Source organism: Callionymus lyra, chromosome 6, assembly GCF_982586985.1.
Source record: "Callionymus lyra chromosome 6, fCalLyr1.hap1.1, whole genome shotgun sequence".
Lineage (NCBI taxonomy): Eukaryota > Metazoa > Chordata > Actinopteri > Syngnathiformes > Callionymidae > Callionymus > Callionymus lyra.
In genome coordinates this window covers 3,246,285-3,258,756 of record NC_141823.1, presented here as the reverse complement: position 1 = coordinate 3,258,756, position 12,472 = coordinate 3,246,285, and the positions used below count along the sequence as shown (strand labels likewise).

At 39.7% G+C, this 12,472-nt stretch overlaps 1 protein-coding gene across 2 annotated transcripts in view; it reads left to right on the top strand.

The window, feature by feature from the left end:
* The window catches only part of cdh8 (cadherin 8), a 152,213-nt gene that overhangs the window by 71,610 nt on the left and 68,131 nt on the right, over positions 1 to 12,472 (top strand). For both annotated transcript variants that reach the window (XM_087793054.1, XM_087793053.1), the window contains exon 4: positions 12,231 to 12,350. In XM_087793054.1, the coding sequence (XP_087649180.1) occupies positions 12,231 to 12,350 (120 nt within the window). The remainder of the gene's footprint in view (positions 1 to 12,230; positions 12,351 to 12,472) is intronic.

The window sequence follows — 12,472 nt, the reverse complement described above, 5'->3', positions numbered from 1 at the left end:
GTAATATTATGACCACCTGATGTGTAGAACCTGCCGTAACATTATGACCACCTGATGTGTAGAACCTGCCGTAACATAATTTATTAAAACATTGCGGTAATACTTCTACTACCATAGAGAGAAGTGTAGAGAGAACCGTAGAGAGAACCGTAGAGAGAACCGTAGAGAGAACCGTAGAGAGAACCGTAGAGAGAACCGTAGAGAGAACCGTAGAGAGAACCGTAGAGAGAACCGTAGAGAGAAGTGTAGAGAGAACCGTAGAGAGAACCGTAGAGAGAACCGTAGAGAGAACCGTAGAGAGAACCTTAGAGAGAAGTTTAGAGAGAACCGTAGAGAGAACCATAGAGAGAACCGTAGAGAGAACCGTAGAGAGAACCGTAGAGAGAACCGTAGAGAGAACCATAGAGAGAACCGTAGAGAGAACCGTAGAGAGAACCGTAGAGAGAACCATATAGAGAACCGTGGAGAGAACCGTAGAGAGAACCGTGGAGAGAACCGTAGAGAGAACCGTAGAGAGAACCGTAGAGAGAACCGTAGAGAGAACCGTAGAGAGAACCGTAGAGAGAAGTGTAGAGAGAACCGTAGAGAGAACCGTAGAGAGAACCGTAGAGAGAACCGTAGAGAGAACCGTGGAGAGAACCATAGAGAGAACCGTAGAGAGAACCGTAGAGAGAACCCTAGAGAGAACCGTGGAGAGAACCATAGAGAGAACCGTAGAGAGAACCGTAGAGAGAACCGTGGAGAGAACCGTGGAGAGAACCATAGAGAGAACCGTAGAGAGAACCGTAGAGAGAACCGTGGAGAGAACCATAGAGAGAACCGTAGAGAGAACCGTAGAGAGAACCGTGGAGAGAACCATAGAGAGAACCGTAGAGAGAACCATAGAGAGAACCGTAGAGAGAACCGTAGAGAGAACCGTAGAGAGAACCGTAGAGAGAACCGTAGAGAGAACCGTAGAGAGAACCGTAGAGAGAAGTGTAGAGAGAACCGTAGAGAGAACCGTAGAGAGAACCGTAGAGAGAACCGTAGAGAGAACCGTAGAGAGAACCGTAGAGAGAAGTGTAGAGAGAACCGTAGAGAGAACCGTAGAGAGAACCGTAGAGAGAACCGTAGAGAGAACCGTAGAGAGAACCGTAGCGAGAACCGTAGAGAGAACCGTAGCGAGAACCGTAGAGAGAACCGTAGAGAGAACCGTAGAGAGAACCGTAGAGAGAACCATAGAGAGAACCGTAGAGAGAACCGTAGAGAGAAGTGTAGACTCGTTGATTTGACTTTATGTCTAAAGACGCTTCACTGACTCCTCTGATTGAAAATCCTGCTCTTTGTTCCTGAAGGTCGTGGAATAAGATTCAAAATATCAGGAATTCAACGTTGAGAAGAAAGAAATACAGACTTTTTTGATTTTAGTTGAAAATTGTTTGATTATTTTCATTGAAATATTGACATTAGAAAATGACCTTAAGCTCCGCCCACTGAAAACACTTTGTTGTTCTGGAGATGAAATCTTGTTGACCATAACCTCACCCACTCTGCTGCGATTGGTCAAACATGGGGGTTTGTCACCGCTCGTCATCAATGGTCTCCACCTCCAAGGGACTGGTTGTATAAACAAAGCGTGATTACAGCTGGAGGAGGAGTGAAGCCATTATTACGTCATAATAGACTCTCGTAACCTCTTGTTCGTCCAGATTTCAGAGCAACTTTATAAAGTAATAAAGTGTAAAACATGATGAATAGTTACTGCGTCTTGAAGAACATTCACTACATGCGAGTTGATATTACTCGACATGTACTCATGAGTTCTTCAAACTACACCAGGAGTGAATCCTTCGTCCAAGTTTTCGGTTCATCAAAGGATTCTTTCTCCGCGAGACTTGATTCCTCGAGGGAACGAAGCCATTCCAGCGAGAACTTGACTCGTTAGTGCGAAGGCGAAGTCGATCCACGAAGTTGTTTCACTTGTTAATAGTCGTTGGTTCCAGGAGGAGAAGATCAGGTTCACATGTGCTTGTCATCTTCCTGGAGATTGTTCCCTGGAGCCGCCGATGGATCGGGAACGCCGCGCCGGTGACGAGTGAGGCGAGCGTGACGACCGAGCGCCTGTTGTCGCTGACGTACGAGTGTGTGTGTGTGTGTGTGTGTGTGTGTGTGTGAGTGTCACCTCAACACAACACTCGAGCTCAGCCTCCTCCTGATGTCCGTGACGCTGCAAACGTCTGGTGTCACAGACTCGTCTCTAATTAGTTGATGAACGCTCGCTGTGGTCGAGGGCGACGAGGTCGCGCCGGAGACTCGGCGATTCACGTGTTTAATGACTCCCACGGCGTCACACGACGAGGTAATAACACAGAGAAGCTTTGTTTAATGAACAACTTCATCTCAACTTAATGAACACTTGCTGCACTTGACTTACATCAAGAAACTTTTAATAGATCATTAACAAGTAACAAGTTCTTACCAGTGGTTTAGTGTTGACGACCTCACGCAGTACTTCAGTAATACTGTAGTGATACTTCAGTGATACTGTAGTGATACTTTAGTAATACTGTAGTGATACTTCAGTGATACTGTAGTGATACTTCAGTGATACTGTAGTGATACTTTAGTAATACTGTAGTGATACTTTAGTAATACTGTAGTGATACTTCAGTGATACTGTAGTGATACTTTAGTAATACTGTAGTGATACTTCAGTGATACTGTAGTGATACTTTAGTAATACTGTAGTGATACTTCAGTGATACTGTAGTGATACTTTAGTAATACTGTAGTGATACTTCAGTGATCCTGTAGTGATACTTTAGTAATACTGTAGTGATAATTTAGTAATACTGTAGTGATACTTCAGTAATACTCTAGTGATACTTCAGTATTACTGTAGTGATACTTCAGTAATACTCTAGTGATACTTTAGTAATACTCTAGTGATACTAAGTTTAGTTTACTTCAGTAATACTGTAGTGATACTTTACTTCAGTAATACTGTAGTGATACTTTAGTAATACTGTAGTGATACTTTACTTCAGTAATACTCTAGTGGTTATTCAGTAATACTCAACATCAGGTACTAGTACTAGTACTGTGTTGCTACAGTGACAGTGTGAGTGTTATTTTACTACAGTTTTAGTCTGAGTTTTGTGTTGCTCCAGTGACAGTGTTGTGTTGCTACATTGACAGTTGTGTTGCTCCAGTGCTAGTTGTGTTGCTCCAGTGACAGTTGTGTTGCTCCAGTGACAGTGTTGTGTTGCTACATTGACAGTTGTGTTGCTCCAGTGCTAGTTGTGTTGCTCCAGTGACAGTTGTGTTGCTCCAGTGACAGTTGTGTTGCCACAGTGACAGTTGTGTTGCCCCAGTGACAGTTGTGTTGCTCCAGTGTTAGTTGTGTTGCCACAGCGACAGTTGTGTTGCGCCAGTGACAGTTGTGTTGCTCCAGTGTTAGTTGTGTTGCCACAGTGACAGTTGTGTTGCTCCAGTGACAGTTGTGTTGCTCCAGTGTTAGTTGTGTTGCCACAGTGACAGTTGTGTTGCTCCAGTGACAGTTGTGTTGCTACAGTGACAGTTGTGTTGCTCCAGTGACAGTTGTGTTGTGCCAGTGACAGTTGTGTTGCTCCAGTGTTAGTTATGTTGCCACAGTGACAGTTGTGTTGCTCCAGTGACAGTTGTGTTGCCACAGTGACAGTTGTGTTGCTCCAGTGACAGTTGTGTTGCTACAGTGACAGTTGTGTGGCTCCAGTGACAGTTGTGTTGCTACAGTGACAGTTGTGTGGCTACAGTGACAGTTGTGTGGCTACAGTGACAGTTGTGTTGCTCCAGTGACAGTCGTGCTGCTACAGTGACAGTTGTGTTGCTACAGTGACAGTTGTGTGGCTCCAGTCACAGTTGTGTTGCTACAGAGACAGTTGTGTTGCTACAGTGACAGTTGGGTTGCCACAGTGACAGTTGTGTTGCTCCAGTGACAGTTGGGTTGCTCCAGTGACAGTTGGGTTGCTCCAGTGACAGTTGTGTTGCTCCAGTGACAGTTGTGTTGCTCCAGTGACATTTGTGTTGCCACAGTGACAGTTGTGTTGCTCCAGTGACAGTTGTGTGGCTACAGTCACAGTTGTGTTGCTCCAGTGACATTTGTGTTGCCACAGTGACAGTTGTGTTGCTCCAGTGACATTTGTGTTGCCACAGTGACAGTTGTGTTGCTCCAGTGACAGTTGTGTGGCTACAGAGACAGTTGTGTGACTACAGTGATAGTTGTGTGGCTACAGAGACAGTTGTGTGACTACAGTGATAGTTGTGTGTCTACAGTAACAGTTGTGTGTCTACAGTGACAGTTGTGTGTCTAAAAGATCCTCTGGTGTCGTCATCCTCCTCACATCAGGGTCACTGGACCAGATGTTCTTCACTGTGACGTGTTCTTTGAAGACGACACTCGTGTCTACATTAATGCTGTGATGGACGTGTGTTTAATCTTCGCTGCTTTCATCTCCTGACAGACGAACATCACGTTTAGATGTTTCCTGTCGAGGTTTGTGAGGCTTGAGGTCAACGAAACGAGCAGGACCTGCTAGTTCAGAAGCAGAGAAACCACTGGTTCTTCAGGCCACGACTGGTTCTATTCTATTCAATAAATATTCAATAAATATTCAATAATATTCAATAAATATTCAATAAATGTTCAATAAATATTCAATAAATATTCAATAATATTCAATAAATATTCAATAAATGTTCAATAAATATTCAATACATTTTCAATAAATTTTCAATAAATATTCAATAAATGTTCAATAAATGTTCAATAAATATTCAATAAATATTCAACATCTGTCGACTGGTTCATAGTAAGCATGTTATTAAAAACTGTAGTTCTGAGCATCAAATGTTTTTACAGTGAGTCGTGAAGATCCAGTTTAGTTGAAGCAACATTACATGAGCTTGACAAGGTTTTTTATAAAATACCTCGAGTACTTCAGCTAGTAGTATATGATTTGCAATCAAACTACAGCTAATACAACTTGTATCACCATAAGTACTCTATTAGTACAAGTATCAAACAAACAACTTTAACCTTTTCCTAAAGTAGTACTAGTATCATCAACACTAGTAAAATATATTCATCCACTAGTACTAGTATCATCAACACTAGTAAAATAAATTCATCCTCTAGTACTAGTATTATTAAAACTACTAAAAAGTCGACAGCTACTTGTACTTGTATCAACCAAAGTACTAAAACTATTTCTTCTACAAGTTCTAGTATCATCAAAAATACTGAAATATCTTCGTCTTCTAGTACTAGTATCATTAATACTACTAAGATTTCTTACTCTAGCAGTAGTATCATCAACACTATTAAAAATATCTTACTCTACTAGTACAAGTATCAACCGAACCACTTAAACCTTTTCCTAAACGAGTACCAGTATCAAAACTAGTAAAATATATTCCTCTACTAGTACTAGTATCATAAAAACTACAAAAAAATCTACAGCTACTTGTACTAATATCAACCAAAGTACTAAAACATTTCCTTCTACAAGTACTAGTATCATTAAAATATATTCACTACTAGTACTAGTATAATCAAAACTACTAAAATATCTTACTCTTCTAGTACAGGTATCATAGTATCATCAAAACTACTAAAATACCTTACCCTATAAAAATATTACTTTCTTACTTAATTCTAGTACTAGTATCATCAAAACTACTAAAATATCTCCCTCTCTTAGTACAAGTATCAACAGAAGTACTTACAACTTTTCCTAAACTATTACTGGTATTATCAAAACTAATAAAACATTTTCCTCTACAAGTACTAGTATCATGAAAAGTATTAAAATATTTATTTCTACAAGTACTAGTATCATCAAAACTATTAAAATATCTTACTCTACATGTACTAGTATCATCAAAACTATTAAAATATCTTACTCTACATGTACTAGTATCATCAAAACTATTAAAATATCTTACTCTACAAGTACTAGTATCATCAAAACTATTAAAATATCTTACTCTACAAGTGCTAGTATCATTAAAACTATTAAAATATCTTTCTCTACTAGTAGTAGTATCATCAAAACTATTAAAATATCTTACTCTACAAGTACTAGTATCATCAAAACTACAACAAAAATCGACAGCTACTCGTACCGATATTAACCAAAGTAATAATCATTTAGTAGTAGTAAGTACTAGTATCATTAAAATATATTCACTACTAGTACTAGTATAATCAAAACTACTAAAATATCTTACTCTACTAGTACAAGTATCATAGTATCATCAAAACTGCTAAAATATTTTACCCTATAAAAATATTACTAACTTACTTACTTCTAGTACTAGAATCATCAAAACTACTAAAATATCTTACCTTATAAATATATAACTTACTTCTAGTACTAGTATCATTAAAACTACTAAAATATCTTCCTCTCTTAGTACAAGTATCAAGCGAACTACTTAAAAACTTTTCCTATACTATTACTGGTATTATCAACACTGATAAAACAGTTTCCTCTACAAGTACTAGTATCATTAAAACTATTAAAATATGTTACTCTACATGTACTAGTTGCATCAAAACTACTAAAATATTTGTTCAAACTAACATTTTTGTCAGTAAAAAGAACAGATCACACATCAAGATCAACATTAGTGGACATGAGTTAGTAGAGAATGAAGGTTAAATGTTGGGTTAACTATCACTTTAACTAGTCCTGGTCTCGACGGATTATGATAAAAGAGCAACAAGTGGTCGTTGATGACGTCGCTGACGATAAAGAGCTTCAAGTTCATGTCGACATGTTCAATTTTCTCACCGCACAATTCGACGATGTTCAGTATCAGTTTCCCAGAATAGACGCCCGGAAGGCTCCCGCGTCAGAGTGATGTGGAGCTCCATCCCTCAGACAAGCAGCAGCAGCTACACCGGTGTCCATGTGCGCCTGATCAATACATAATCACTTTCCTGTCGGCGGCGGCGCTGGACGCTCCCCTGACACCGAGCAGCCACTTACGCTGCTGGCACGCCATCTTCCTGACCTAGAAAAGTGAGCGGAGGCGGCGCAGGACGCGGATGTTTAAACACTCGTTAGCTCGGGACGCGCAATTACATTCTGTCGGGTTCATTGTGTTACTCTGGGATTGAAAGGAGAGTGGCGGCTAGCCAGGGCGGAGGCGTGAGCAACAACTGGCGGTTGTCACTTCAGCAGGAATCTGGAGTTTGTTCTCCGAAGCCTGATGGTTAAATGCTAATTGGCTGGTTTGACTGGCTTTCATGTCAGGACGGAGGAAATAAGATGGAATTAAACGCAAGAAAAGCTGCTTTTGTACCAGTGTTGTGTAGTCAATAGCATGACAGCTAGCTTAGCATCCACGATCACCGTTATTTGACCTTTTTTACCAAATAACTAACACGTTATATTCTCAGCTAACTTTAAAGTTCTCGCCTCACTGTTGTGCTGTTAGCACGTCTGCTAACTTAATACTTCTAGTTTTCCTAGAAAGACACCTCGGCTATGTCAGCGTCCTCAATCGGTTGTATTTGACTTTGTTTAAATGTACTTAGCATCTTTGCTAAAGAAGTAGTAGCTTTGCTAACACACACATATCCCGTTCATTAGCATTTCTGCTATGCTAGTCAAGTTACCGAATAGATTTGTGGGATTTTGCCACATTTTATACTGTAGAGTCACACCTCAGCTATGTTAGCGTCCACATTAGCATCAGGGTTTATTTGATCTCATTCACATACACCATGTTAGCTTAGGCAATAGCACGCTGCTACATTTGTACATGGTCCAGTTGGGGTGTAAGACAATACTGATATACTTAAATATCGCGATACTGAATCAATATTTTGTGAAGAAATTCAATTTCAGACTTCTATATGGCAACAAAGAAATCCCACGAGATCCTGGCGATGACTGAGGACGAGAGGATACAGTGACTCCAGCAGTTTTTAAAGCTAATGTTTGGACATATTTTGGTTTGAAAACAAATGAAAGCAGTTACGACTTCATCAAGAGTCATGTGGTCTGTAAATACTACAACACCAGAGTCAAGTACTGGACAATACTACACATATGTACTTGTTACTACACTATCACAACACTAGAGTCAAGTACTGGACAATACTACACATATATACTTGTTACTACACTATCACAACACTAGAGTCAAGTACTGGACAATACTACACATATATACTTGTTACTACACTATCACAACACCAGAGACAAGTACTGGACACTACTACACATATATAGTTGTTACTACACTATCACAACACCAGAGTCAAGTACTGGACAATACTACACATATATAATTGTTACTACACTATCACAACACCAGAGTCAAGTACTTCACAATACTACACATATCCTTGTTACTACACTATCACAACACCAGAGTCAAGTACTGAACAATACTACACATATATCCTTGTTACTACACTATCACAACACCAGAGTCAAGTACTTCACAATACTACACATATATACTTGTTACTACACTATCACAACACCACAGTCAAGTACTGGACAATACTACACATATATCTTTGTTACTACACTATCACAACACCAGAGTCAAGTACTGAACAATACTACACATATATACTTGTTACTAAACTATCACAACACCAGAGTCAAGTACTGGACAATACTACACATATCCTTGTTACTACACTATCACAACACCAGAGTCAAGTACTGAACAATACTACACATATATACTTGTTACTACACTATCACAACACCAGAGTCAAGTACTGGACAATACTACACATATACTGTATACTTGTTACTACACTATCACAACACCAGAGTCAAGTACTGGACAATACTACACATATATCCTTGTTACTACACTATCACAACACCAGAGTCAAGTACTCCACAATACTTGTTACATATCCTTGTTACTACACTATCACTATATATTATTTCTTTGCTAACACAATTCTCTCTTATGTTTGTGATTAGTTAGCATCTTTGCTATGTTAGCATACCTTTATTTGACCGACATGTTCGTCCTTCACACCAAAACACTTTAAACTTCCTCTCTTCCTCCGGAGCTAACTTCATGCTAACTTGATGCTAACTTGATGCTAACTTGATGCTAACTTGATGCTAGCACCTCAAGAACTTAAACCCATCTTGATAAAAACATAATTACGAGAAACCGTCGACGCTCACGACGACAGTCGTCATGAATCCTGCAGATCGCGGCGTCGCGTCGGCAGGTGTTTGCCGATCGTCAGGCGAACGTCGCGCAGAGACAGCCGAGGAAATTGCTCTGCCTTTCCCCCCCGAAGATAAAGAGTCTTATCTTCCCCCGAAAGTGAAATGACTGGCGAGCGCCGGCGTCACGTCTCTAATTATGAAAAGTACTTTTAAAAAGGTGTCGGACGCTACAATCAGCTTCCGCCGAACTCAGCGCGACGCAGCGAAGTCGGAGGAAGATTCATAAAAACAGTGGAACTGACCGAGCGTGAAATAACCGCTTCTTTCTTCTCCTCCCACCGGGGGAGCCCCCCTTCATCCCTCCATCCCTCCCTCCCTGCATCCCTGCATCCCTCCATCCCTCCCTCCCTTCATCCCTCCCTCCCTCCATCCCTCCCTCCCTCCATCCCTCCATCCCTCCATCCCTCCATCCCTCCATCCCTCCATCCCTGCATCCCTCCATCCCTCCCTCCTCCATCCCTCCCTCCCTTCATCCCTCCATCCCTCATCTCTCCATCCCTCCATCCCTGCATCCCTCCATCCCTCCATCCCTCCATCCCTTCATCCCTCCATCCCTCCATCCCTCCATCTCTCCATCCCTCCATCCCTGCATCCCTCCATCCCTCCCTCCCTCCATCCCTCCATCCCTGCATCTCTCCATCCCTCCATCCCTCCCGCCATCCCTCCATCCCTGCATATCTCCATCCCTGCATCTCTCCATCCCTCCATCCCTGCATCCCTCCATCCCTCCATCCCTCCATCCCTCCATCCCTGCATCTCTCCATCCCTCCATCCCTGCATCTCTCCATCCCTCCATCCCTGCATCCCTGCATCTCTCCATCCCTCCATCCCTGCATCTCTCCATCCCTCCATCCCTCCATCCCTGCATCTCTCCATCCCTCCATCCCTGAATCTCTCCATCCCTCCATCCCTCCCTCCATCCCTGCATCTCTCCATCCCTCCATCCCTCCATCCCTCCATCCCTCCCTCCATCCCTCCATCCCTGCATCTCTCCATCCCTCCATCCCTCCCTCCATCCCTCCATCCCTGCATCTCTCCATCCCTCCCTCCCTCCTTAAACCACTGATGAAAAAGAGGGGGATTAGGACGGCTGTGTTTTGGTCCTGTTTCAAATCAGAGCAGATTAGCTCGACCGTCCCGTGATAATGCGCAGAATATTTTCTGAGACGTTGCAGAAATGGACGCAACAAAACTCAATTGTCGACGGATTTGGTCTCTGGCTTTTGTTGGCGCCTGTGGCATCGCCACGGTTACGACGGCGCGCGAGCAGGAAGAGGAAAATCTCGACTGTTGCGGGAAACAAAAAAAAACACAGAGGGAGGATTATTTGTGTGTAAAAATGTCTGATGATGATGATGATGATGATGATGATGATGATGATGATGATGATGATGATGATGATGATGATGATGATGACGATGATGATGATGATGATGTGGGTATTTTCATCATAAAGATTAAAATCGTTCAATATTGTTTTTTTAAACACACATTTTAATAATTTATTTTGTCATTTTTTTCGCCTGGATTATTAAATAAAATCATTTGTATATTAAAAGGTTAAATATGTTTTTATTGTTTTATTCAATTTAATTAATTTATATTGAAAAATATTGTTTGATTTTATTAAATAATTCAATCGACTCATTTTTTCTATTGAAAGTTGGATTTGTTTGATTAAATAATTTTACTCAGTTATTTGTAAAGTCAAGTATTGAATGAAAAAAAATCAATTTAATAAATATTTTAAAAATGTACACAGAGTTACATATTTTTGATTTAATAATTACAAATAAATGTTTTTCTTGTCATACCCATTAAATTAACGTTTAATGTTGGTAAAAAAAAAAGGTAAAAAAAATATAGAAAATGATTAAATCCAATTATTCAATAAAGAGAAATTAAATGCTTAAAAAAATAAAGAAAGTTTCAACATTAAAAATATAAAATGAATGGAATATTGTGGAGACACTGATCAGTTACAGACAAGTGTCCTTGTTCTGGCTCAGTTTGAGACGCACTTGAACATCCTCACCGAGGCTGTGACTCGTGTTACTGAACATCTTCAGGGTTGAATGAAGGTCGTGGTGTTTAATGGAATCAAAGGTGTTTTGCTTGAACTTCTAACAAAACATCTTAACGTCTTCGTTTGTCTCGACGTCTTCGTTTCTTCACCAGAGTCTCGTGAAGGAGTCGATGAATAAAATAATAATAAGAGACGAAAAGATGAAGAAGTTCACGAAGAAGTTTCTTTATTTGTCCTCGATGACTTTTTAACCTTCAAACTTTTACTGGCAGAAAAGCAAATGTTTTTTTTAGAGAACGTCGAAGTTGTTTCTTTAAACTTTGATTTGAACAGATTCCAATAATCTTTTAACATTTTCTTCTAAATGTTTTAAACGTGTTAATAATTAAATAAATCATTTTCTTTGCTTATATTTGTATGTTCAGGTTTTAACTGTTTATCTATATTAACCTTGTTTTAAAGACTTAACTGTTAATTTTCATTAATATAAATATTTTAGAAATATTCCAGATTTAATGGAGAATATAATTATAGTACAACAACAGTTAATAATATATAAAGATATTAGTTCATATGTTGTACTATTTTCATAGACATTTGTTCATTTAAAAAACAAACACTTTTATTTTAGATATTAGTTCATAAAACAATTTTATTTTATAGTAGATTTAATTTGATAAAAAAATGTTATTTAATTATACATATTAAATAACAATATTTGTATTTTATTAAAGATATTTGTTTATAAATCATTTTTAATTTAACTATAGGTTTTCCTTCAAAAACATTTATGTTTTCAAACCAATTGTATTTGATTATAGAGTGATAATTATATTATATTAAAAAACTAAATTAAATCATAAACACATTTCTTAATTGAATGTCTCTGTGGTCTGTAGTTGAAATCCTGATGCACGGTCAGTATTAAAGTGTGTAACAGTTTCATGTTTGTGTCGCTGCAGGAACTCCAGTGACCAGAGTCACGGCCACAGACGCCGACGACCCCGTCTATGGAAACAGTGCGAAGCTGGTCTACAGCATCCTGGAGGGTCAGCCCTACTTCTCTGTGGACCCCAACTCAGGTACGAGTGTTTCCTGTGGCAGAGTGGACGAGCAAATACACCCTTTCATGCTAACGCAACATGCTAACACAACAAGCTAACACAACAAACTAATACAACAAGCTAACACACCAAGATACCAC